This window comes from Eimeria tenella, genomic scaffold (assembly GCF_000499545.2).
Source record: "Eimeria tenella Houghton genomic scaffold, Eth_scaff100, whole genome shotgun sequence".
NCBI lineage: Eukaryota > Apicomplexa > Conoidasida > Eucoccidiorida > Eimeriidae > Eimeria > Eimeria tenella.
The window spans coordinates 74,793-101,209 of record NW_013541459.1 but is presented as its reverse complement, the minus strand read 5'-3'; the positions used below and the strand labels follow the sequence as shown (position 1 = coordinate 101,209).

Here is a 26,417-nt window from a genome sequence, read left to right as displayed (position 1 = left end):
CAATCAAGCCCCCTGAGAGAAAGATGGAAAAGAGATTAATAAAAAACAACAGATAAAAGGGATTAGCAGCATAGGTCAGATAAAGAGACGCAGCAGAGAGATGAAGCCAGCAGGGGAGCGGCGCTGTGAGGCACTGCTGCTGCTCCTGGCGGGCTCGCTGCGTAGGAGGCCCGCAGCAGTGCCTAGCCATTTCTCCCCTTCGTGCTGCGTTATTTATATTTCAAGAAATATTTAGCTATAATTAGTTCGTCAAAATAAGCATAATTAAGAAGAGTCACGGACACCGCTTTTTCACCTCCCAACCCAATACGAGCCTCCGGTGACCCAACGCGCCCTTCCACTGCCCCTACTTCCTGCCCAGCAGCAGCAGCGGCAAAATCAGCAGCAGCAACAGAGGTAGCTCGAGCTGTAGCTAGAAAATAGACGAGGGCCTCTGTATAGTTACAGCAACTTCTAAATTGGGCATAACAGATCTATGGAGATCGCTCATGTCAGAGTGTTAGCGCTCCCCACTGGGTTTAGGGAAGAGGCGTCTCGCGTTAGCTGCAACCCTCTATTTATTGCCTTTTTGTATTTCAGTCTTAGTATGTCTATGCAGTGCATGCATCTAGCTGTAGCGCTCTTAGCACTGCAGCTGCGATCATTCGTGCTTTCCCCGTTCGCCCGTCCTAGCTGCTGCGCCTCACGTCATCCAACACACACAAGAACAGAGATTACGGCTAATGCTGTTGCTAACTTCAGCAAGCAGCAAATTATGGGGCTTTAAGGCCCTTCGAGCACACCTGTTTCCCTAGGCAGCAGCGGCACGCGTTTTCTGACTTGCCACGCGTTTTCGTTGAAATCGGGTAGAAATTGAATAGAGCTTGCATGGCCTTATAACCCTTAAGACTCAAGGGAAGCTATCTGTCTGGCTCAGCTTTGCCTTCAGCCATCAGCAGCAAGTGGAGGCGGCTTTTGCACAGCTTTCTTTCAGCTACAGACTCCGCCCTACACACCTCCCTGTGTGCGCTGCGCAGCTGGCCTTAGCCTTCTCGCACCTCTCTTTACCCCCTAAGCCACTTTCTGAATTAGCTGGAAGCGGAGGAAGTGCTCAGCCTTTTTGCTTGAACTCCGGGGTGTCAGTAGCTGGCTTTAGGCTGGCTAAGCGAACGGCGCAGCTACGCACTGGATTGAAGAAGTATATATATATATATATATAGCGAGAATCTTCCGGAAAGACGAAATGTCAGAAACCTCCCAAGTTTTTGCTCTTCAGGCTCTGTAGGGCATTTCACATAATGGCGTCTACTTGTTTTCTGGTATTAAAAGATACTGATACTCCTCCGCGCAGTTTGCGTGGATCAAATATGACCAGCATGCACAAGTGAAGCGCCCACACATTATGTCATGCCAGCTCCGTGTGATTTTGCTGCATGCGAAGTCCAGAAACAAGTTGTATTCCTGGTAACTCACTGCCTGCAGGAGGCTGCGAAGTCAGGGCCTGTTTACGCGTACTGTAGAGGTGCGGGCAAATAGGCTGCCGCCAATTTTTCCAATTTCCTTAAAGTTCAACTTTTTCATCAAGGGCTCCCAAGGTGTTCCAGGGTAACAGAATAAAAAGATGAAAATGCCGTGACCCCTCCAGTAGCTGCCGCCTTCCTGCTCCCCAGCGTCGCCACACTATCTCACTTGTCTCTTTGCTACTTGTTTGCTCTTGCGTTGCGCTATTTCGCCTTTGAATATTTAAGGCGTTTCTCAACCAGTTCCCGGACAGGAAGGCCCTGGGTAAATTTGGCAAGATTCAATGAACCCGATGCCCGAGAGGCTAGTGTGGGTGGGCTGATGCGCCAATGTAGCTACTAGACTAAGACAGCAAACTCTATAAATGTGTATAATTTATTATAATACCTTTAAGAACTAAGATTGGCGCATTTGACGCCAGATGCTGACGGACTGCCTATCGCACTCAGTGCAGCAAGCCTACGTAGGGCGAAGAGAACAAGCATTGCAGCAATAGAAAAGCCCCAGAATATGTCCAAAATGTCATACTTTGGGCAATGATTCGCTAACCAGTGTGTGAAAGTAATTACAGTGCTTGCTGACGACTCATTTGACATTGGAAATCCTGCCATGGACTCATGCTGGGTATTGTCCACTTGGATGAGCCCCACCGATTAGTCAGTTTTGCGGGATTTGCAGTTTCTGATGCGATCAAGTCTCCTTCTTTTGTTGCAACTCCAGCACCCGAACTTTTCCCCAGTTCAGGAGCGAGCTGCCCCGGGGGAAGGTGCCCTCGTTGCAAAGGCGTACGTGCAAGATTGCTATGAAATTCTGCCTATTTCCCATCATGCGTGAGCCGTTTTGGACTAAGCAGCAGCTGTGTCGCCTCATGTGCCGCCCATGGCTGCCCGGCATGAGTCGACAACCATGTACTTTACTGCCTCCTGCTGCAGTAGCTTCCTTCCGTGTGTACAGCTGTCGCTAATTGGATAGCCTCTGTCCTCAGCTGTGCGCATGTGTACGTGGTTATGTGTATTCTTGCCTCTGCTTTCAGTTTCGTTCTTGCGCATTGCTGCACTGGGGCCTGTGTAGGACACTGCGACCCTGCTGCGTGTTCGTCCGTGCCTGCGTGTCTTCTGCATCCCTCTGTGTGTCTCTCTCTGTGAGTGATTACGTCTGCGTACTACGTGTGCATACGTCTTTTGCTGCTTCCCCTGAACACTGAGCGATGGCGTCCCGTGTTTCGCAGTGCAGCAGCAGGACCTGGGGGTGCTGCTTCCCGGCCTCCCTCTCGGCCATTCTTTCTCTGGAGAATTTCTTAAGTTTTGAGCCGACTTTAAAAGTGCACTAACCACGGAAGAAGGGAGCAAACGCAATACACACAGCTCTGTCTGCCCACCCTATCAGCCCCACCGGCATTCCCAGCAGAGGGCTGGTGACACGGCGGTGCCTGAAATCAGCGAAGGACTGGAATCTCCTTTCATTGAATACGACTTCCAATCTTTGTTTTATTTTAAATTCCATTCAACGACACGACCGAAGAGCCCCACATTCCTGGGGTACCTGGATCTGAAGATTCTTCCCCAGCTTCTGCTTTTCTTCTTCTGGCGCCTTTGCGCAGCTAGGGGCTACAGCTGCTCTGTTGATTCTTCCTGAGCTCTCGTGGCGGCCCCATGAGTCCGTATTAATATCAACGGCGCAATTCAGCAGCAGCAGCCGGGGAAACGGCAACAAGAGTAGCAATATGCTAAGGGAAACCATGCACTATGCATGCCGCCCCTACCAGCAGAGGGCGGCGTTGCTCAAACATTTTCGCCTGTGTCTGCGCAACTATTGCGAGCAGCCTCGCAAACCACAGCAGCAGAAGCTCAACCACCATCAGCAGCAGCTCCGCGATGCTGTTTGGCACAGCTGCAGGCGGCTCTCCGCGTGCAGCTTCAGCACTACGTCTGCCTCCTCCTTCCAGCCATCTCCTGCTGCTGCGTCAGTATCTGCAGGAGCAGCAGCACGCGAAGGAGTGGCTGAAGCAGAGCGTGCTTCACTCAGTAGCGCCGCAGCCGCTGCTGAACGGCCAGTAGCTGCAGGAGCTGGCGCCTCTCCAGCTGCATCAGCAGCCGCCGAAGCAGCAGCAGCAGCAGCAACTTCTGCAGCGGCGAAGACTGCAGCAGCAGAAGAGGATGAGGGGCGGGAGGCGCGGCGCCCGTTTTACTTCGACTATCAAGCCACCACTCCAGTAGACCCGCGAGTCTTGGATGCAATGATGGTGTACAACATCGACTGCTTCGGGAATCCGCACTCTTCTTCGCATGCAGCGGGGTGGGAGGCGAAGAGGGAAGTGGAGAAAGCGAGGTTCGTTTGGCGGCATCTTTAGCTGGCTGCGTCGAGCAGCAGCAGCAACAGCGCGTGCGCCTGCTGCTGCGCCTGCGTGTCTGCCTGCTTTCCACGTGCTTTGCGCTTCCTGCTGCTGCTGCTGCTGCTGCTGCTGCAGGGAGTCGGTTGCTGCAGTGCTGGGCCTGCCGCCGTCGCGCAGCCGCGAAATAGTGTTTACTTCCGGGGCCACGGAGAGCAACAATTTGGCGACGAAGGGTTTGGTGCGGTTCTACGAGCAGCAGCAAGCCCACAAGCAGCACCTGCTGCAGCAGCAGGGGAAGCAGGAGCCGGGGAAGCCGCGGAAAAGCCACATTATAACGACGCAAATAGAGCACAAGTGCGTGCTGCAGTGCTGCCGGCTGCTGCACTTGGAGTGGCAGCAGTCTGGGGGCGCGAGCGGAGCCGAAGTGACCTTCTTGCCGGTGTCAGCTGACGGGCTGGTGTCTGCTGCTGCTGTTGCTGCTGCGATCCGCCCCGAGACGCTGCTGGTCTCGGTGATCCACGTGAACAACGAAATCGGAGTTGTGCAGGACTTGCGGGAAATAGGACGCGTGTGCAGGGAAAAGGGGGTTTTCTTTCACACCGACGCTTCGCAGGGCTTCGGCAAAGTGCCTTTGAACGTCGACGAAATGAACATCGACTTGCTTTCCGTTTCCGGCCACAAGATCTACGGGCCCAAGGGCGTGGGGGCCCTCTTCGTGAGGGCCCGCAGGCCCAAGGTCCGGCTCGCCCCCATTATTGACGGCGGCGGACAAGAAAGAGGCATGAGGAGTGGTGAGCGAGGGGCCCTTGTGGCCTCCTGCAGGGCGTCGTTAGCGAAATCCGCCGCAGACCCCGCAGGCCCAGCTAGCCGCTGGGTCTGCGGCCAAAGACGCAGCCAGGAAGGGTGGCGCTGTAGCAGCAAATGCTTAGATTCGGCGCAGAGTCTTGCATGAAACCATACAAATTAGTGCAAAGGGCACGGAAACTAGTGCAAAGGGCACACAAATTAGTGCAAAGGGCACACAGAATAGTGCAAAGAGCATGCAAATTAGTGCAAATGGCGCACAAACTAATGGACAATGCACACGCAATCGCAAAATGCACACAAACTACTGCGAAAGGCACACAGCAATGTCAAAATGCACACAAACTAGTGCAAAAGGCGCACGGACAGGGGCAAATGGCGTCGCCGAGATTCATAAAGAGGCAGGGCGAGCCTTGGGGAGGCGGAGAAGGATTAAAAGAGATCTTCAAGATTTGAGTTGCTGCTGTGAGCCTGCGATGGTACAGGGACTTTGCCGACGCCTCTAATTGTGGGCCTGGGGAAGGCGGCTTCGCTGGCGCTGGAGTGTATGGACAGCGACAGGCGGCACGTGGAGCGTATGGCGCGTTTGCTGCTTCACCGGCTGCAGCAGCAGCTGCCGCACATCACCGTCAACGGCAGCCTGAACCGGCGCTACTTGGGGAACTTGAACATTTCATTTTCTTTCGTAGAGGGAGAGAGCCTCCTCATGAGCATCGGAGACGTCGCCATGAGCTCAGGTCACAAGCCCTAAACCCAATTCCCTGACTCTTTGGCCTTCTACGGTCGCAATTCTCAGGCCATAGAATTCAACAAAACTCCCAGACCTCGACTAATGGAGCCGAAGCGGGTCGTTAAATGGCTGTATGTAGTGATAGCAACGTTTGGAGGCTCCTGAAGGGGCCAGTTTTTGCGTTTGAGGGTTTAGGGTTTGTAGGCTTTTGGCTGTGCAGGAAGCGCATGCACGAGCGAGTCCCTTGAGCCTTCTTATGTTTTGAGGTCCCTTGGAGTAGGAGAGGAGACGGCGCACACATCTATTCGCATTGGCCTTGGTAGGCGGGGCGGGAATTCTGGGGGGAGCTAGAGAGAAAGGGGAAATAGCTACTATGTAGAGGGTTTTGGGGAAGTGATGGAGGTCTCTTGAGCTGCTGCTTACTGCCAGTTGCTTTTGATCGGCTCTATTTTCATTTAGTTGGGAAGGAGCTCCCTACACCTGCTGCCCTTCAGTGCCATGCCAGCGGCTTCCAGTGTTGCTGCTGTTACTTGTGCTGCCGCTGTCGCTGTTGCTTATTCTGTTATTTCTGTGCTGCTGCTGTTACTGCTGCTGCTGCTTGTGCTGCAGGCCGCTTTACGCGTGAAGAGGAGGTGCGCCACTGCGCTGATCGATTAGTCGCTGAAGTCCGTCGGCTGCGTGAAATGTCTCCCTTATATGACGCGGCCATGGAGGCGATGAGTGGGAAAACAGATGACAGTCCCAAGTTGGTTTGGACTTGAATTAAGGAGATCTTGGAGGTCTTGGGTTCCTTGGGGGCCCTGGGGGTCCTGGGGTAGAAGGGGCCTCTCATTCTAAGGGCTCCGAAGGTGTTGCCAAACGCATGCACAAGCCTGTTGAGTTGTTTTGGGGGGGCCCCGCTGCAGGGCAAATGCGCTCCTGATGGGTTCCCCAGCATTTCTTCCTAGAGTAGGCCCTTCGGGCCAGTAGTTTTAAGTCTTTGGAACGTACGGATGTGCGTTTAGCGAAGACAAATAACAGTAGTTTGTTTGTTCTTTAGGAGGGGCGGCGGCTTTATGTGGAGGTAGCCAGCTGCACTCTTTCGTCATAATAACACAGCGCATGCGCACTTGCGTATATAAACTCATTTAGCATAAACGCAATGTCTACGGAGAAGTATTTTCTTCCCTTATTTCGCACCGCCACAAAGGTGCATGTTACGGGGGTGTCTGCACCCCGTTGGTGCATGGGCGCAACACTTGAACATAATGCGCACAAGATTAGATATGTACAAATGTGCGTAAGTGCGTACGCACATGTAGAAGTTACACAACCGCTCTCATGTTACACGTGCCTTTATGTACTACTATGTGCTAGATGGGCACCCGTTTTCCGCATGTACAGCTACACAACAGCTCCACACATCACCACTGCTTACCTATCTTTTGCAGAATGAATACGCGAGTACAATACGAGGCAACTGCGGTACAAAAATGTGCAGAATGGGAGGGGACATTGAGGGACCCGCGGAGGTAGTAGGTGGTCTCGGGACCCACGCATGCATCAACTGGCTTCGTCTCAATAAAACGCGCTTGTCACTGACGCTGTAAAATTGTAGGTAGCATGAACACGTGGAAGGCGGGGTGAGTAGCGTGTAGAGCTAAGAAGATAATTTCAGAAATAAGGTTGTGAACAGATGTGTACGCAAATGAATTTGCCACTGGGGATATGCAAAGTGGGCACTTCAGCTCGGAGGACACTTCATGGCCCGTGGGAGTAAAGGTTTCTTTCACTTCTACGGGGAAAGAGAGTTTGCGGTGTAGGACACTTGTTTTTCTTTTCCGTTATTTTTGGTCTATGTGGACACGAACTTTGAATGGCTTCCTCGATATGGCAGGGCAACAGCCCATGAATCAAAGCCAGAAGGTAGTGGAGTCCAATACAAGCCACCGAAGCCGAATTATTCTAGGAAGCAGCGTCAACCTGATTTATAGGTTACAGCCGGCTATAGGCACTTCTATACCCTATTAACAGTTTTAACAAACGGAGCCGCTTAGTTAGCCACTCCAACGGCAAACTTCTGGGGCCCACGACCGGCACTCTGCTGCGCATGTCAGACATTGAAATGGTCTGCAAATGGCTTATGTAACCGCCTACTAACTTCAGCCATCACAGTTGGTTCAACTTTACAGATACAGACCCCGATACAGACACAGTTATGGCCATTGATTGCTCCTTGAGTCGAGACATATGGGGATATATATCTCTTTGAAAAGGAGGTATAGACAGATAGAAGTACACATGAAACAATGTGAACAAATTTACGTACTCCTTTTAAGGGGGGACTGCAGCTCCAGAGCGACTCTGGAGAACTGCGATCCCTGGCCCATCGCCTTAGCTGATACACATCTGTCACTAAGGGCTTTAAAGCCAACAAGAGCCACCGGCACCCTTACTGTCTTGTGCAGCAACCAGAAACACCAGCATCTGGCAGCATTTGCTGCTCTGGGCTACTTAAACGGGGAGCCTGCTGCGTACGCCGTGCATCGACACATGCAATTCTTCCTCTGTTTCCTACTAAAAACATAATAAAAAGTATAATAGAGCAGCTCAGTTGTGTTGCTGCTTGGCTTCCTGTGCTTGAAAGGCACAGCGGTCTGGGAATCGCCGCCGAGGTCCCCCCAGGGGACCGGGGCCCCCCGGTGGCCCCCGCTGGCTGCAAAGGGAAATATTAAACCAGCTAAAGGACTAGCTGGCCTTTTGCATTTCACACTATTTGACGTTTAATTAGGGCTGTATTTGCTTTTCTGGCAAACCCCGTTTTGTAATAGACAGCTTGTCGCCGCTGCTGCAGCGGAAGTCCAGGGAGTCGATAAGGGGGCCCCTGGGGGCCCCTGGGCTGCCTAACGAGGAACACATCCAGTGCTGCGCTTGCTGCTGCTGCGACTACTCGGTTGCTTCTGTACGTCAGCAGCAACAGCGCGTGCACAGCTCACGGGATTGACTTTGAAGGCCTCACCAAGCGGCTTGCCTCCTCAAGAAGGTACCTGTGCAGCAGGAGTCCAAACGCGCAGCAGCAGCAGCAGCAGCGCTTGTTGCTACTGCTGCTGCCGCTGGGCAGTGACAGGGCCGCTCCCGCCTAGTACTCAACCATCCGCTCTTGTTGACAGCTCCTTCACACACTCAGCTGCAACGGCTGTAGCAGCAGCAGCTGCTGCAGGAGCACCCGCAGCGCGTGAAGCAAAGAGGCCTTGCCGCTTCTGTCTGCATGAGACGGCAGAAGTGAAGAAAGCCGTAGCTCTAACTTAAGCTTGTGGTATGTCCAACGACACACACGGCAGGAATTGCAACGGCTGCAGCAGCTGCAGTAGCAGCAGCTGCAGTTGCAGCAACTGCATCAGCAGCTGCTGCAGCAACAGTGGCTGCAGAAGCCGCCGCTGTGCGACTTCCCGCGGAAACGGTGGCCCTTCACAATGCCTTTTGAGAACAAAACCCTTTCGAGCGCTACGGGGCTCGCCCTTTGCTTTTCTTCTACTGCTGCTGCTGCTGCTGCTGCAACAAGGCAGTGGCGTGCTCGCGTATCGCTTGGAGCTTCCGCCATCATCCCCTCAGACTTTGTATTCCCCGTTCCTCTACCTCTCCGGTGGTTTTGTAAGAACGCAGCAGATTCCAGCTAGCTCCGTTGCTATTGCTGCTCCTGCCGCTCCTGCTGCAGCAGCGCCGTCCGTCGCTGCTGCTGCTGTTGCTGCTGCTGCTGCTCCTGCGGCAGCAACAGCCTATAGTGGAGGTCCTGTGCCGCCTTGGGCCGAGGATCGTATGCGTATTCGCCATGTACACGCGTTGGTAGAAAGAGTGGAGCAACAACAGCGGGAGGAGCAGGAGCAGCAGCAGCAACCGCAGCAACAACAGCAGCAGCAGCAGGAGCAGCTGTTACAGGCCGCTGTTTGCGTTTGCGGGTGGGTGATGTCCCTCCGTGAAGGCGGCGGAGGATCTCTTGTATTTCTCGACGTGTCAGACGGCTCATGTGCTCAGCCTCTGCAGTGCCTAGTTCCAGCAGCAGCAGCAGACGAAGCAGCAGATGCAGCAGCAATGGCAGCAGCAGTTGAGGAAGGAGAAGGGCATGCAGCGCCGCGAGGGCGGAGACTTAGAAGAGGGGACTCCATCTGCGTGAGGGGCGATTTGGTCCTCGTCAAAGATAGAAGACACAAGGTCGAGCTGAGAGTCCCTCCTCACAGCAGCAACAGCAGCAGCAGCAGCAATAGTGGCAACAGGAGCAACAGCAGCAGCAGCAGCAGCACGGGCAGACATGAGGAGCCCTTTCTACCTGTACAGACCTGGGAGCTTCATGGGGGAGACGATCGCCCCCTGTCCAGCTCTGCGCAAACCTCAGCAGTCCCAGCAGCAGCCTCAGCAGCAGCAGCAGCAGCAGTCCCAGCAGCAGCAGCAGCAGCAGCCAGGACAGACGTGCTGCGCTACCCACTGCCAGTTCGGGGAGCCTCGCTGGAGTTCTGCCGGCAAAAAGGCATTGGCTTTAGATCTCGACATCCACTTTTTGCTGCAGCTTCGCGCATTCGGGCTGAGACAGAAAAGTGCCTCCTTGACTTTCTCGACGTGCGCTGGAGAACTTGCCGCTGCTGCAGTGCTGCTGCTGTGCTGTTGCTGTGCTGCTGCTGCAATCTCCCGTGCGGCTGCTGCTGCATTGGTGCTCCTGCAATGCTGCCACTGCAGTGCAGCTGCTACAGCAGCGGTTCTTGCAATGCCACTCCTGCAGGGGCTGCTACGGCGCTGCTGTTGCTGCAGCGCTGCTGCTGCAGTCACTGCTGTAGCGGCTGCAGTGCTGGTGCTGCAATCACTCCTGCAGCAGCTGCTGCACTTGCTGGTCACATGGCTTACCTAACTCTCGCTGCCCTTATTGTGCTGCAGGCTCAAGGGTTCCTGAGAGTGCGGACGCCCATCCTCACGGGTCTGGACTGTGAATCGTCGGGTGACACTTTCACTGTTTGTTCTCCTAGGGACGCCCCCCGCAGCAGCAGCAGCAGCAGCGACAGCAGCAGCAGCAGCAGAAGCAGCAGCAGACTGCTGCTGGGAAAGCCTATGTTTCTCAGTGTTTCTGGCCAGCTTCCCCTCGAGGCTCTTTCCTGGGGCCTGGGAGATGTTTACTCTCTTTCGCCAGCCTTCAGAGCGGAAAATTCAAATGTGCGCTGGTGCTGCTGCTGCATTGGTTGAGTTTGCTGCTTCTTCGAGCCCGTACAAATGTCTTTTCTTCTGCTTGTAACTGCAGCCATAATTACAGCCAGATGTTGTTACTCGAGTGCCTTTTCCCTGTCCCACCGGTGCTTTTGTTGCTGCTGCTGCTGCTGCTGCTGCTGCAGACGCAGCGTCACTTGTGCGAGTTCTGGATGTTGGAAGTTGAGGCTTCCTTTGCCAACCGGCCGATGCTGATGCGGCTTGCTGAGGGTATCCTCCGTCATACCTTGACCCACGTGCCTGCCGCATGCAAGCAGGACTTTGCTGTCCTTGCTGCCCACCGAAGAAGCAGCAACAGCGGCAGCAGCAGCAGCGGCGGCGGCAGCAGCAAGGAGAATGTGCAGACGCACGATGCACACATGGCCATTTTAGCGTCTGTCGTAAGCTTTATGTAAAGGCAGCACCTGCAGGAGAAGCAGCAGCAGAAGTAGCAGAAAAAGTCAGCAGCAGACGTAGCCTTAGTAGTTCATGCTGCTGTTGCTGCAGTGTTGGGCGCGCCAGTGCATCCATGTGCGGTTTTTCCTCAGGCTTCCCAGCCTTTTGAAGTGATCACCTACTCTGAAGCCCTGCGTCGCCTTCAGGAGGAAGGTGTCTCACTTGAGTGGGGGAACGATTTGGGGGCTGATGAGGAGAAGCTGCTGCTGCAGCAGACGGCGCGCAACAACGGCAGCAGCAGAGGCCTTGTCATTGTAGACCATGCTCAGTCTCTCAAACCTTTTTACATGCGAGTCAACTCTGCCGGTGACTCACCCGTGGATAGACAGAGAGACAAAAACAGCAGCAGCTCCAGCAACAGCAGCAGCAGCAGCAATGGCAACACTGTGGCTTCTTTCGACATTTTACTGCCCAGCGTCGGGGAGGTAGTAGGAGGATCTCTGCGAGAAGAAAGGCTGCATCTTCTTGAAAAGTAATCGTGCCGTTTGCACCTGTTCTCTCCCCTATTCGTGCGGTTTTATCGTTTGTAAGGTTCAGTGATTACTGCATTTTGAGCCTGTCACAGTATGGGCAGTAGTGAGCCCCACTGTCTTACTGTCCACCATTTGTTCGTGCCTCTTTGCTATGCTATCTGTGGCTCTTTGTGTCTCGCCGTTGCTGCCACTTCGCAGCTGTCTCCCTTCACCGCCTACCCACGCAGATGCTTCCTGCACAGTTGCGGCTGCTGAGTTGTCTGTTCCTAGACAAGCAGCGAATCTGTACGCATTGCTGCTGTTACTATTGCTGCTGCTGTTGCTGCAGAGCCATGCGGGAGAAGGATGTGTCTACTGAAACGTACGGTTTCTACCGCGACCTGCGCCTCTATGGCTCTAACCCCCGAGGGGGTTTTGGGCTTGGGCTGGACAGGCTTCTGCTTCTGCTCACAGGGCTCTCCAACGTCAGAGACACAATTCCTTTCCCGCGGGCACCCCGATATGCTCCCTTATAGGAGAGTATGTAGACAAATATGTTTAGCTTGCAAGCAACTGTTTAGACACTCCAAAGGCGCTTGACGCACTCGCTCCCCAGCCGTTGCCGCAGTGGTTGCTGCACCTGCTGACTGTTTTCTGCAAAGCAGCAGTGCCTTCTTGGTCCTTCAGCGCTGGCCACAGGCGCACGTCAGCCTTTTCGTGTTTTTCAACATCATCTCCTATTTTTTTATTTTGCACACTGTCACAGCCGCTCCTCAACCACAGAAACTTCCCTAAAGAAAAATCGATATTAGCAGTACCTAGGTGCTGATAGTTGCACCTTGTTGAAGATAGCTTCAACTGTGGAAAAGTGCTCGCTGCAGCTAGCTGCGACTGTGGTAAGTCACTCAGACATAACTTGGAGCCGTGGTAGGGGGTCTGAGCAGCTATAGCTGCAGGCGGCAGCCGTTTTCACATGTGTTCCTAGCTGCAGCAAGTGCAGTTAGTTGCATTTTCTATCTCCAGCAGCGGCGTAACAGAAACAGCCCCAGCGGCAGCGGCAGCCCGGGCTTGGCAGGAACACGGAGGTGTTTTGCAAGGCACTCAAGGCGATGCGCCCCAATATGCGTAGTCTTGTAGCCTCAGTTAATGTTCGCCTTCTCCGCATACGTAATAGCTCGTCGATTTCCTATTCTTTACTGCTTGTGTGCAATTTTTATCTGCCTCTGCAGGCCATGGACTGCTACATAGACGGAATGTGCTTAGATATGTCGCTATTAGCGCTAAACAAAACTGGAAAGCCTCACAGGGTGTCGTATTCACGACGAAAGCAGGAAAGAATGCGTCAGCCGGGAGTCGAACCCGGGTCACCTGCTTGGAAGGCAGGAATCCTAACCGTTGGACTACTAACGCGCCGGGTCACACCTGTTGTCGCCGTCTGCAATACCCAAATTGGGAGCCTCGCAACAATGCATTGACAATTAACTATAAAAAATACGCAGATTATTTGATAATGTCCAGGAAATGCTGAAAATAATGTTTTTCCCCTGTTGAGAGGAAGAGAGCCCTTGGGGTGCCCGCGGTCGGTGCGCTATTGAGGAGCTGAGCTGGAAGCATCGAAACGTTCTGCTTCTTGCATCACTCGACTGGGAAAATTTGGTTCTTCAGCTCTTGCCTTTGCAATTTATGTGCTGAATAAGAACTGCTTATTCAACACAAGCTGGCACTAATACTTGTTGGTACACAACTCTGTCTCGCCGTGTGCGCAACATATTAGCAGGCATGCTGGCAGTCTCGTAGGGCTCCAGTTGCTAATGCTTCCAGAGGGACACTCAGGTGCTTTAAACCTGTCTCAAGACATATAAGTAGCTTCGTGAAACAAGTGGAGCTGAATATCAGTCCCAAGGGAAGGTCGATCAAACTGCATTCGCACGTGCTGGCGCGGAGAGGTGGAGGCTCTAAGCGGGTTGTAACACTCATAGAGTAAACTAGCGATACTGCACCTATAGATTAGCAGCAACGGACAAACAGCGAGTATTGGTTGAGCTGCCGCTTGGCGGTCCGCAGAAAATCTAAAGTAGTCAGCACCTGGGGTTAGTTAGTTCTGTTTGACTCCGGGAATTGCTGGCCGTAGAGGACAGTTTCGCACAGGTTTCTGGCATTGGGCTCTAGCTGTAACTGTGCATCTCTGTACCTGATTCCTAGCCACAACGATGCCTCTGGATCCTCGGCTTGAGGGCGTCTTTCGACGCCAGGTCAGCGTTGCCGCTGTCAAAGACGAGAGACGGAAACACGAGGACGAGACTAAGAAGCGTGCTATCGTTTCTGCTTCTAACTATGGAGAGTTCAAAGCCCTCGTCGACGGCTGTCACCTGAGGCCTCTTGCTAGAGATGACTTCAGCAAACAGGCAGAGAGGCAGCTCAACCCGCATGCTGCTAGAGCGACTCCTCTTGACTTCGCAGCTGGAGCTCCTGGTCCAGACAACAGCAACGGCAAAGCCACTAATGAGAATGCACAGATACGCAATCAAGCGCAGCTAAGCAGACAATGGCAGGCGCGCGACAAGGACCCAGATGGACAGTGCAGGTGCCTTTCATTCCGCGAGGCATTCCCCTTTTATTTAGTTATTTGATACACTGATAGAAAAAACGGCGAGGTGAGGTGTAGAAGCAAAAGCAATCTGTACGCGTGTCGACGTTTGTGCACAGTTGGCTGCTTCAGCAGCCACAGGAAGGACTGCAACGCATCTTTTCCGTTGACATTGACCCTCAGCTCCTGTTGCAGCTTCTAAAGGCTCTTGCTTCTCACCTCTCCACCCTTGCAGCATCTCGTTGCAACAGCTGCTGCTGTTGCTGCCAGGCTCGCCAGGCAGCACCACCCGCGAAAAGTGAAGCAAAGGCGCCTAATGGAGTGGACGCTTCCGCTTTTTGTTGCAACATTGCATATCGCGTTTTTCTGACCGCAGGTTTCCTCACATTCTTGTCTCGGCTGAATGCAACAGCTAAGGGGGCCAGGCTACTCCTGCAGCAGGAGCTGCAACAAGTGACCTCATCGTTTGAACAATCTCTTGCCGCTCTCCACTCACCAGTGGTTCCTTCTACGGCTGCTGAAGCACCAAATGCAGCGGCAAACGACAGCACTGAAACAATTGCGGAAGAAAAGCGTGCTTGCTGCTGCCGCCGCCAACTGGCGGAAACAAAAGAAGACACGACAGCGAAAGAAGCAACTGGTGAGGCAGCAGGTAGCTCCAATCAGGGAAATACCGCAGTTGCAGAGTGCTGCCAGTCCCAGCAGGCTGTGAAAGCGCTGCTGCAAACACTGGGGGCCCCAGAGCTGTGTCGGTGACGCGAGGTGCCAACTTTGTATGAGTTGCGAGACAGATAAAGGAATACACTGTCCTTTCGCTATTTGCTTGTCCACCAACTGCACTAACACTGCAAAGCGAACGAGCCTCATTAAATACTTTACCGAGCTAACTAGTAGCGGCAGTTCCAATCCAGAGTATTCAGGCGATTTCCTTTGCCCTTATACGGCGAAGCTTTGTAACTTGAGAATTAGTGTCTGATGCTGCTGCTACTCGTTACTCCCTGGGCGCTGCCCATGCGACAAAAAGCACTGAAGCAAAGGGGCTTCCACTGAGTAGATCCAGCCCCATCTTGTTTGTCTCACTTAGTTCGAAATTACAGGCTAGGGGACAAAGACAGGAAACAGGAGTGTCCGCAACTTCCAGAAAAAAGAAGACAGAAATTGAAAAGAAAATGCGTAAAACGGATATAGCCGGAAATAAACAGAATTGAAAGAGCAAGTTCATAAGCCAAACAGTAAAGCCAACTGCTTTGCGCTTGTAACAAAACAAACGAGCGCGCGATGCTTTTCACCTGCCACCCCTAGCTTGAATCAGTGTAAAATGCCCATAGATACCCCGAAAACCAGAGGAATTCTACGGGGCTCTGAAGGCCATTGAAGGCTTTAAGGGGCTGCCGGTGCGTTTCTAACAAGCTCCGCTTCGCCATTTACAAATGAATATTTCTTCAAGTGCTATGACCTGTCTCTCCTAAACCAAACACCTAGGCAGGCTACGAGGACTCCAGAAAACCTCAGTAAAAGCCTGTAGGGGACTAAAACATCGACACGACGGGATTGATGTCGACGAAAAACAGTGAAAAACTAGCCAGCGTAGGCAACTACCTGACAGTCTACGCAGGTAGTTGGCTAGCTGAGGTATAGCTTGAGTAGGGTTTCATACAGCCAGCCTTGTTGTGGTGCCCGAGGAGTGTCCGATGATGCACAATTTACTAATGCCGATAAAAATGCCTGTTTCGACAACGCCAACAACCTGAAAGACGTAAAAGCGCAAAAAGCTCTAAGTAATCAAAGATCAAGCAAGATAGCGTGTATGTGCACGGTCTGCGGTGAGTGCACGCCAAACACAGCCCGTTGTACCGAAATGGAATTTATACGCTGGTGCTCATTATCACAGCCACACTCAAAAGGACGGTCACACTCAAGGTCTTGCACAAATCAGGGTCATACTGCAAAGCTACTGTGGGTGCTGCTGCAGCAACCGTAGCAACGAGCCACCACGACGAACCGCTGCAGGAACATATATAAGGAAGATAAAAGCCTAAGCAGCACAAAGTACAAGGCTACAATCACTCCGAAGAGGTTGCCACAATGCGGAGCCGACGATCCAGAGATGATCCAGAGACTGCTGCAAAACTTGGATTTAGCGGTTAAAGCAGAGGAATGTGGGTTTACGTTGATGAGTCTGTCGTGCATCTTTTGTGGATCAGGGATAGGCCTTTTAAAAAACAGATCAAGGCAGAGGTTTCCGTTGTCTGAGACAAACAGCTCCTTCCTGTTTTCGTGATGCCTGAACACTGCAGACACGCCTAGCCTTTCCGCTGCTTCCTCTGGAGTCTCTTCCTCTGCCTCTAAGACCTCTCCACCCAAGGTAGAAACAACGGCGGAAAGCACGGCCTGCCGCGTCGCCTGCGCTCCAAATTGCACGACTTCTAGTGCAACTGCTCCAGTCGTCCCGAAGGAGTCCGGCTGCACGACTTTGCCTTCGTCGGCCACCTGAAGAAGTACAGCATCAGGAGCAAGCATGCAGCCTTACGCATGAAAACGTTACAGAAGCAGCATTTAAGCGACCTTTCGCAGGAAGGGAAGTTGAGAAAACTGTCTAACAGATGAATATTATTAAATGCTGAACGGGTAAGTCGTGCGGAAGCTTTCAAAAACTGGCAGATAAACTGAATTCTTTAGCGTCAGTGCGGGCAGCCGCAGCGTATTTCCCGTGAGCTTGCACGCATCCATATAAGGGATACTTCTAAACCCACGCAAATGAACGCTTTGGAGTTCACTTCAACAATCTTCTCCCTCAGCAAAGCGCCACCCCGACCCTTTATCAGCACCATCCTGTGCCACCAAAAGCAGTGCGTGCAGCAGCAGGAACAAAAGGGAAAAACGCAGCCGCAAAATTCCATGCTCGTTCCCCATTCAAGAAACATTCACGTCGGTGCTGGACCCCAAGCTTGCTGCGATGCAGCCCTAGCTAGGCCCCTACACGCCTCAGTGTGATTGAGTTTTAGTCCTTACTGTGATCCATTCTTCAGCACTTCGTCGGCACCGTCAATGGTCACGTCCAGAGGCAGGCTAATTTCGTCGAGGGACAGTACATTGATGCCGAGGGATTCCGCCTGCAGGGTCACAACACAATGAAATGCAAGTGTCTTGTTCAGCAACAACGCGGCACTCTATACAAGCCACACCGCCTGCTCCTTCTGGCAGACGGACATGGAATTATGAGTCTTTTCATGTGCTGAGAGGAGGTGGTGTTGCTCTGCTTGCTGTTGGGTCTCACGAGCTTGCGAGTCGCCTCGCTAGTGGATGCGCAGCTGATATCTGTGAGCTCCCCCTGCCGGATTCTCTCTGCCAAACGTTCCACTGCAAACGAAGCCGTTGAACCTGTTCCAAGGCCTACTCTCATTCCAGACTTGATGCATGTGTTCACCGCCTCACTGGCCTGAAGGTGCGAGCATGCAGTGGCAGGCGCGTCGTCAAGAGCTTGAGGGTGATCCCCCAGTGGGTGGCTTAAATTTTGAGCTATGCATAAATTGATGAAAGACGAACGAGATGACGGTGGGTAATGCGATGGAAACGATAGAAGAGGAATGGTTTCTGTGTGACGAAACCACTGAAATGGAAGATAGGGAGGCCCACAGCGGGGCATGCAGGCGTGGAACCATGGGAGAAAAATTCCAGATAACAGTAGTAGGTAGAAATGCTAAAAAATTAGGTCACATAGGTAGGCTTTTCTCAATGAGAATGTCCAAGAGCCAACAATGGAGCCCAGAGCATCGGCTTCTCAATCACGTGTATCTAGTTAGAGGCAGGACTGCGGGAAACTTCTGCCAACTATGATCACCAGAAGTGGAAGAAGTGTGTTTAATCTCACGGCGATCCTCTTTGATTCATCACTTGGATTCATGATTTTCCTCTTGCGTTCAACGTTCAGTCACCAGAAATCGAGTGAGTAACGGAACGTTGATGAACAGCTCGGGGAACTCCTGGCCAGTCCCTTTGGCGAAAAGTTGTCAATTGAGTGCAGAAAATTCAAAACAGATTTTTCAATGAGCATAAATTATCACTTGTACGTGACATTGAACAGAATGCAGCCGTCAGGGGCCCCGCTGCCCAGCCTGCTGCGGTCTTGCATGGGCGGTTGAATTAAATGGCATCGTCTTCCGCTGCAGCCCTCACTGCCCTACCCCCCAGCAAACAGATATTGTACTTTATTTAATACGAAGAATTTTGGCACTTCTGGCTCTTCTAAGTCATGCAAGGAGCGCAGATTGAACACAAACGCTCGCCGACCCCAACACCCTCGTAGTCGGCACTGGCACCTGACGAAGGGCCTCACAATCTCACTGCCCCTCCTTCCGTGGTCTTCGTTGGAAAAGTGAAGGAGACAGAGAGTGCTAGACTGGCGGCCTGATGGCATATCTGCCGTTACGTCTGCCTACCCCCTTCACTTTGTGCAATGCACGCGGAGGGTACCCCGTTCAGCTGGCAGCAGCAGCAGAAGCAACCATGGCAGTGGAGTCAGCAGCAAGCTGAGCAGCGCTCTTGGCATGCAACAGGGGAGCAGCAAGAGCAACGTCCCATAGACACTTCGCAGCGGACAGAGGGCCCAGGACAGTCTCGCTGGCAGCAACGGTGCGTGTACACTGGAGAGGACGGCTACCAGCAGATACAAAAGGACCCGTCACAACAGTACTTTCACCAACTAGGCAACGAGACGCCGCACTGGCAGCAGCAGCGTCTTCAGCAGCAGCAGCTGCTGCTGCAGCAGCAGTGGCAGTCTGAATGCGACGACCGCCAGGAAGCCCAACTGCCGCCGCCCAAACCATGGGAGCCCTTGAGCCAAGCACGGCGTCGGCAATGGCAACAGGACCTACAGCAGCAGCAGCAGTCGCAGCTGCTGCTGCAGCAGCAGTGGCATGAGCAGCAGCAGCCCAACAGCGGACCGTCAGAACCGTCGGGATCCCCCAGCAGCTCCTCACCTTATCAGCAGCAGCCGCCTCAACTTCAACAACAACAGAGAAATCAGAGCTTGTCGCGATGGGGGCCAACGACGCAAGCCTCGGAGTGGCAGCAGCAGCAGCAACGGCAGCAGCAACAGCAGCAACAGTGGAGGGAACAGCCCCAGTCTGAAAACGACGACCGACAGGAGCCCCAGCTGCTTCCGCCAAAGCCATGGGAGCCCTCAAATCAGGCCCGGCGTCGACAGTGGCAACGGGAGCTGGAGCAGCAGCAGCAGCAATCGCAGCAGCAGCAGCAGGACGATAGGCTAAAGTACGGCGCACTCGAGGGACACCAAACAACTGCAGCAACGCCTGTGCCGCGGACAAAGCGGGTGTGGGGTTTGTCAAGAGCAGCAGTAGCAGCAACAAAATCTCCAGCAGCAGCTAGCAGCAACTGGAATCCTAGAGCGTGGCCTTCCACAGACCCGCATGCAGGAGACCCTGGGGGGGACAGCAGCAACGTCAGCAACAGCAGCAGCTGCAAGCGGGAGGAGCTGTCCTTCGAAGGAGTAAAGGCAGCAACTGCTGCAGCAGCAGTTGCTGCAGCAGTGCTGCAGTCAGCAGCGCGACAGCAGCCCTCCGTGCTGATGCCGCCAGCAGCAGAGCCAGACCTCCCCGGCCCAGCGGGCCGCTTGCTGCGGCGGCGGCAGCAGCAGGAGAAGGGGAAAAGAATTAGGTGGGGCTTTTTGCAGAGTTTTATCACCTTTGCCTCAGTTTGTTCATCCACTCAAGCTTTAAGCCCTTATTCCTTGCTGCTGCGCTGCTGGGCTTGAGCAGTGTTCAACTAAAAGAGACGCAATTTGGTTAAGAGTTTCGGAACTAGGATCAGTGCTTGTGTTGCCTGTGCAGAGGATTAGCAGGAGACTCCCCGTTTGCCCTTGAGAAGGGCCACATTCGGTCTGCTGACAGCTCCCAGTCGTTATCGTCTGCTGCTGCTGCTGTTGCTGCTGCTGCTGCTGCACCGGGGTTCACATCCTGCCCAGGCTGCTGGGGTGGCGCCTGGCTAGGGCTACGCCACTGCGACACAGCACAGGCTGCTGCAGCAGCAACAACAATGAACGGGTGGACTGATGAAGCAAATGAGCAAAGAGCACCTCTGCAGCACTCTGCCTCCTGGGTTCGCGCGGTTCTTTTCTTAGGCTTCCCATTCGACGGTAACTTTTTTCTCTTGCTGCTGCTGTTGTTGCTACTGCAGTTGTTATGCGGCTTCAACTACTCCCGAATTCAAAATTCAGCTTTATCCGCACATTGCTCTTACAAAGTTGAGCATACGTATCATTAGGCCTGGCTTGGGTGTATCTAAACTGCGACTGCAGCATTTCACTTAGGCTTGACTCCGTCTCCCTCTCCCTGTCCTCGCATGTAAGGTTCTCAGTAGCAAACACAAAACAAACCTGCGAGTAATCGGTCAGTCTTTAGGCCTACCTCGATCTGGCGAAATTGTCCGTCGCTCCTGAGTTTTACTGCCGCTGGGAGTTGCTGCTGCTCTATTTTACCGAAGCAGTATGTCTCTGTTGTTGCTGCTGCTGTTTATTGGTGCAGCATGTCTTTTCTTGTAGAGTCAAATGTTTCCGCTGTACTGCGCTATTGCGACTCGCCAGTGACGAAGGTGAGGGCAAGGTACATCAACTGCCGATGACAAATCTCCTTAAAATTGCCGACGGGACGGACATCGCGTGGGCTAATAACTGCAGCTGCTGCCGTCGTTGCTGCTGCAGGTGCCGCACTTGCTTTTGTTTTTGAAGTACGCAATAATGGGCGACGACGAAGGCACGCTGACAGACCGGTTGCTGGTTGCCGCTGTAAGTGGAATCCAGCTTTAACGAGCTATCCAAGCATTTCAACAGAAAATGTCCTTTCCAGTCTATCGAACTGGCAGACATTTCGCAGACCTATACAGACACGCGAAAGTTGTTACACCTACGTGCATCCGTGTAGACTTGAGGAAGAAGATATGCGTAATGTATTCGAAGACCGATTGTAATTGGCTCTACATGATGTAGCTCTGTAAGCAGCGAAAATCTGCGCATAATGCTTGTGAATGTAAATGATAGCTACCTGCCTATCTGTTTTTCATATGCAGTGACTCCGGCACACAACACAGAATCTTATTCTAGTCAGATGCAACACATGCAGGCAAACGGCAGCCAAAAAACGCATGAAACTGCTTCGAAATTGTCTATTTATGTACAGTTTCCATATACTACTTGGCAAATGTCCCCCTTGAATGTTTTCATTCATCTTAATAAATATTTCTCTGCCTTTGCATGCCGTCCTTGGGTCTACCGTTTGTTCTGGCGTCTTTCTCCTATCTGCCTGCTTGATGTTCATGAATTTCTTGTTCGCCTTTTGCACCTCTTGCCTGTTTGCGTGTGCCTCACCTCGCGCCAGCCATCGCATGCTTATTTATATGTATTTTTCCATCTGTTTGAAGGACCCAACGGGCGAAGTGGTGTGCTCTGTCCATTCCTCCGTCTCTGAGACGTTCCACTTGTGTCCCGGAAGCACTGTCATCCTACAAGAGGTCTGCAGCCAATCACTCCGTCCTGTTACTGCGAAGCTGCTGCTTCTACCCCTGCTCCGGCTGCTGTTTTCCTGGCCAGTGTAGAGGCCCATCTGCGCCTGATGCACGATTCGGACATTCGCCTGCGTGCAGTTCTGTATATTTCGGGTATGCATGACTCCACATTGTGTGTTTGTATGTAGCCTACGGTGTACTACGCGGCATTCAAGCTGCCTTACGTCCTCATCACCCAGCGCTCGCTCGTGAGGGTAAAAAAAGCACCCACCTCCTCATCTCCCTTTGTGTCACATTCCGTGTTCTTTCCTTTAATTTTCGACTAATTAGCCCTCCTGCCGAGTTTGGTCTGTTCTGGACCTGCAGCCCCCAATATTTTCGTTTCTACCCTCCCTGTTCATTCCATAAGCATCCTTGGATTGTATCGATCCTGCTGTTTGCGCCTCTCGCCTCGCCATGTCTGCTTGTTGATGGTGGCCTCTTCGCTTGTGCCTTCTTGTAGTGCTGTTCTCCATTATAATGATGTAGCTCCGTATTATTTTGATTACGTCTCTTCTCCCGTCCCTTTAGCATTTGCCTTTATTCTTGCTGTTGCCGTTGCCGTTATTCTCTCTGCTTATTTTCCGTCCATTCTACAGGCATTTCCCCCGAGCTTTATAGACGACGGGCTCCGGCAGCAAGCTGATGAGGCTCGCGAGGAGTGGGAGTACAGAGTGAGCCCTGACCTCGCATCCCAGCTCCATGCTAAGCTGCCCATCTGGGTTGGTACGTAAATAGCCCTCAGACATAGTCTTTTTCTTTTATTGACTGATATTTTGCGTTCACCATTGCTGTTGCAGTGGCGTGGAGTCCACGGCGAAATCACAGGGGAGCCCGAAGGGAATGCATTCAGGTCCCAGCCACTTGGGTCGTCTCAGTTAGCCAACTGATTACTGGTGAGCTAGGTGGATACCTTGGTGTGCCATCTCGCTAGCGTACTTGACTGAACGGAAGGCTACCTGGTTCGCCGGTTTCCCAGCTAGCCATCTAGCTGGGAAGACGGTTACATAGAAACCTGGGAGCCCTGGAGAGGCGCACCCGTGCCTTCCGCATGTGTTTCCCTCGTTAAACCGTGGACTGTAGAAGATAAAACCTCTAATAGGCGCAGTCAAAAGCATTTCATCCCGTACAGTTTGATTTTTTAGAGGCTGAAGCTGGAAATGCCAGACAGCCTCAAAACTGCAGACGGCAGCTGACAAGAAGGAAACTTCCGCACTGGCTGCCAGCTCTACTATGCTAGCCAGCCACCTTTCTAGCAAAACATTAGCTATACTTGGGGCCTCGCTCCAAGGATGGGGCCCGCCTTCTCGTGTATTGCGCGGAGCAGTGGCTCTGCGAGCGCCTGGCGGTAATGCACATCTGCTCCGTCCAACTCTTCAAGGAACACCTGCTGGTGGTAGGGCAGCGACTGTTGTTCTAACTTCTGCTTGTTTTCGTTGTTTTCTTGGAAAATCAGCACATCATCTGACGCGGCAGAGGGGGGCTGCCTCCAAAGAAGAGCCAAAGAGTCGATAGCCACCTGCGACGCAGCAATGCGCAAGATAAGACACCACGGAACTGCTTCTATAGCTGCAGCTACTGCTAAATCTGCTGGCCCCAAAAGCAGTTAGCTTTGCGTGCGCCCTCGGCAAGGAAAGATGGCCTATCTCGTAATGTGTGGAGAACACAATTTTTCGCTTTTCTCCAACACCAGCAGTAAGAACGACAGCAGTAGCAGCACTTGCCTCTAAATTATCCGTGTCTGCGTCCCACGCCGAAGCAGCAGGTCGTCGCGGCAGTAGCTGCTGCCGCCTGGCCACTGCCAGCAGAAAGTACCTCCCCGAGAGAGACCAACTTTTTGAAAATTTATACGCCCGAGACAAGAAACCTGACACACAAATTTTCCACAGCGGTGGCTGTTATATATCACATCAGCAATCGTGAGACGAATAAACCAGAGATACAGCACAACGAATTTACGGCCGTAACATCAACCGCAGACACACTTTCGAGGGCGTGGTGTTTCCACTCAATTTGCCACTACGTGCTGAATCTCAACACCCCAGTGCGTTTCACCGGAGCGCAAAAGCTGCCACTTCTGCTGTTGCCATTGATGCAATTGCTGATGCGACCAGTGCAGCCGTTATTTGCGTTGCTTCTCCTGATGAATCTGCTGTTGCCGTGGCTGGTCTTTCTGCTGCAGTTGCTGCAGATTCTTTCTACTGCCACTGGGGCCGCGTGTACACTTACGCGTGAAATTTTCCCTGTGAAGTTCCTGAAGCGCTGCTACTAGGCCTTGGGCGTCCTCGCTGACAGGCGGAGGTGTCATCTGCGTCAGCAAACATAGTAGCACTGCTGCTAGGCTCTTTCAGAAGAAGTTGCAGCAACATTGGTGGGGTGTTTGCGTCAGCAAACATAGTAGCATTGCTGCTGGGCCCCTTCAGAAGATGTTGCAGCAACATTGGGGGCTACAGCAGCATAAGTAGCAAACGCTGCAGCAGCATCACCTCAAGCATTTCCGCAAAGGCATGAACGTCAGATGCAAGACGGCCAGACCGCACAGGCGAGGCCATGGACAGGAAATCCCGCATGGATCTCTCGTGCTGCTGCCGCTGCTGCAGCCGGTGCTGTTCTTGTTGCTGCTGCTCCCACTCAGCTGCTGTGAAATCATTTGTTCCCTCTATGTCTTGATTCTGCTGCTGCTGCTGCTCTAGCAGGGAGTTGCAGTAGTGCTCTGGTGGCTGCTGCACCAGATCTTCCTGCTGCTCAGTGACGAACTGTAAGTCCACCAAAAACTGCAAAAACGGCTGCAAAGCAGCAGCAGCAGCAGCAGCAGGCCAGACACAATGTGATCAAGCATAAGGGCATTTTGTCCAGCCAAGAAAACCCGCCTGACGTGCATGAAGCACTTCCTGCTGCGCTACGCGAGACCTGTTGCTGCAGCTAGCGTGCCAAGAAGGTGGCAGCAAAGGCAGCCACAGCAGCAACGCAAAGAAGCAGCAGCAGCTCTTGGTGCTGCCGCAGCCAATCGGGAATCTTTAAGAAAAGTGTTACCTTCCGTGTTTGAATTGCAAGTTTCCGCATCTTTGCAGCTGCATTCGCTGCTTCTGCTGCTGCTGCTGGCCCCATTGGCGCTTCAACTGGGACGCGAAGACCCAGCAAGGCATGCAGCTGCTGCCATTCTGTGAGGACGAAGGCGCTATGTGTTTCTAGTGAAGCTTTTTTTTGCCTGTGCATTCCTTGCACCTGCTGCAGCAGGCCACGCCCGCCTTGCTGCTCTAACTCCTCCTGCTGCAGCAACAGCAGCTGCTGCTGCTCTTGCAAAGCTTCAAACTGCTCTCGTGCCTGCTGCTCTTGCTGCCGCGCCAGCAGAGCCAGCCGCGGCACAACTCGAGTGGCAGTGAAAGAGCGCCTGAGTTAATTACACACCATAAAGTACTTGGTCCTCAGCAACAAACGCGCAGCAGCAAGTGCAGCAGCAGCAGCAGCAGCAGCAGCGGACACAGTGTCGTGGGCCGTACCAAACACTGTCATATGTGGCTCTGTCATGCGCTTGAGCAGCAGCATTAACCGCTTCTTGCTGCTCTGGGTGCAGCAGCAGAGCCTTCTGCTGCTGCAGCAGCTCGGGCAGCTGCTCTCGGTGCTGTTGCACAAATCGCCAGGCCAGCCTTGTGCGCATTTCCGTCAGCTTTCTGTTTCGCTTCGGCTGCTTCTTCAGGGGCACCCGCATCTGCTGCAGGTGAGTGGGAAACCTCTGTTCCAGCCGGTGCTGCTGCAGCTGCGGAGGCACTGGGGTGTACAGACACCTGTTCTTCTGCTGCAGCGCCACACGCAGCTCATACTGCTGCTGCCGCATGCGCTGCAGCTGCCGCGTCCCAGGGGCCCTTGACTTCGGCTTGCTGGACGCCATTTGCTGCAGCAGAGCGCTGCTGCTGCTGAAGCTTGTGGGGTTCTTGCTGCTGGGGCTTGTCCGCCCACGAAGTTGCTGCACAGGCAAGAAGGAGTGCAGAAAGCCAGCTGAAGGGGCCTCGAGTGCCGCTGTTGCTGCTGCTGCTGCTGCTGCTGCTGCTGGCTCTGCTAGCCGTGTTGCTCTTGATGCTGCTGCTGGTGCTGCTGTCAGCTGCCAAGCTGGCTGCAGCGGAGCGTGCATCCCAGACATCCAGGCAGCGGCCCTATACGGCAGCAGCAGCAAAAGCAGCAGCAGCAAAAGCAGCAGCAGATGCTGAACTGCATTCTCCCGTGCCATTTCAGTGGCTGGGACCCCCCACCCACAACAGCAGCAGCAGTAGCTACAGCTGCGGCTGCAGAGCCTCCGAGGAGTGCGTGTGCTCTTTTAAGGGCTCATCCTCAGACTGTAGCAGCAGTAGCTGCATCGGCAAGATCGGCGGTAAGTGCTGCTGCTTCTGCTGCTAGCCTGTTGTCTTAGTCCGCCACTGCTTAGCAGCTGCTGCGGGCCCTTTTCCTCGGCAGCAGCTGTAACAGCAACACCTGGCTCCGCGCAACAAGACACGACTCGTGTTGTCTCAGCCTCACGGCCTCTGAGGATGCTGCTGCTTCAGCTGCTGCAGTTCTGGTGGTCGTTGGTGTCCCAGTTGCGGTTACTGCAGTGATTTCTGCTGCACAGTTGTTGCTGCCATAGTGCTGCTGCTGCTGCTGGTGAGTGAAACTACCCAATTGGCTGTTCGGCGCTGTTACCCTGGCCCCACTCCCGCAGTGTTGACGTTTGGCTAGTGTGTATTTGTTGAATTTCTTGTAAGGACTGCAGCCGACGGGCAGAGCTGCTGCTGCAGAGGCTGCTGCTGTTGCATGCGGGTT

The 26,417-nt window shown here is 53.3% G+C and overlaps 6 protein-coding genes across 6 annotated transcripts; 4 read left to right on the top strand and 2 right to left on the bottom strand.

Annotated features, from left to right (window-relative positions):
* Nucleotides 1-3,238: 3,238 nt before the first annotated feature.
* ETH_00023015 (cysteine desulfurase, putative) lies at nt 3,239-6,127 on the top strand (the record flags this gene model as incomplete). Its single annotated transcript, XM_013372626.1, has 5 exons — nt 3,239-3,828; nt 3,968-4,623; nt 5,122-5,373; nt 5,587-5,685; nt 5,976-6,127. 5 exons carry the CDS (start codon nt 3,239-3,241, stop codon nt 6,125-6,127), a joined length of 1,749 nt encoding a protein of 582 aa, XP_013228080.1.
* A 3,034-nt stretch (nt 6,128-9,161) lies between these two features.
* On the top strand, nt 9,162-12,015 carry ETH_00023010 (uncharacterized protein; the record flags this gene model as incomplete). The annotated part of the gene is made up of 5 exons (XM_013372625.1): nt 9,162-9,956; nt 10,269-10,541; nt 10,718-10,972; nt 11,120-11,499; nt 11,829-12,015. The coding sequence occupies 5 exons, from the start codon at nt 9,162-9,164 to the stop codon at nt 12,013-12,015; spliced, it is 1,890 nt and encodes a 629-aa protein (XP_013228079.1).
* A 1,674-nt stretch (nt 12,016-13,689) lies between these two features.
* On the top strand, nt 13,690-14,822 carry ETH_00023005 (uncharacterized protein; the record flags this gene model as incomplete). Its single annotated transcript, XM_013372624.1, has 2 exons — nt 13,690-14,063; nt 14,186-14,822. The coding sequence occupies 2 exons, from the start codon at nt 13,690-13,692 to the stop codon at nt 14,820-14,822; spliced, it is 1,011 nt and encodes a 336-aa protein (XP_013228078.1).
* Nucleotides 14,823-15,717: 895 nt separating this feature from the next.
* On the bottom strand, nt 15,718-17,469 carry ETH_00023000 (ribose 5-phosphate isomerase, putative; the record flags this gene model as incomplete). The annotated part of the gene is made up of 5 exons (XM_013372623.1): nt 15,718-15,813; nt 16,236-16,556; nt 16,820-16,898; nt 17,079-17,179; nt 17,344-17,469. The coding sequence occupies 5 exons, from the start codon at nt 17,467-17,469 to the stop codon at nt 15,718-15,720; spliced, it is 723 nt and encodes a 240-aa protein (XP_013228077.1).
* A 1,053-nt stretch (nt 17,470-18,522) lies between these two features.
* ETH_00022995 (uncharacterized protein) lies at nt 18,523-22,357 on the top strand (the record flags this gene model as incomplete). The annotated part of the gene is made up of 8 exons (XM_013372622.1): nt 18,523-19,742; nt 19,916-20,220; nt 20,383-20,428; nt 20,609-20,675; nt 20,785-20,868; nt 21,501-21,590; nt 21,773-21,838; nt 22,223-22,357. 8 exons carry the CDS (start codon nt 18,523-18,525, stop codon nt 22,355-22,357), a joined length of 2,013 nt encoding a protein of 670 aa, XP_013228076.1.
* A 533-nt stretch (nt 22,358-22,890) lies between these two features.
* Nucleotides 22,891-25,848, bottom strand: ETH_00022990 (uncharacterized protein; the record flags this gene model as incomplete). Its single annotated transcript, XM_013372621.1, has 6 exons — nt 22,891-23,142; nt 23,348-23,490; nt 23,853-23,931; nt 24,110-24,409; nt 24,657-25,014; nt 25,124-25,848. The coding sequence occupies 6 exons, from the start codon at nt 25,846-25,848 to the stop codon at nt 22,891-22,893; spliced, it is 1,857 nt and encodes a 618-aa protein (XP_013228075.1).
* Between the last annotated feature and the right edge of the window lie 569 nt (nt 25,849-26,417).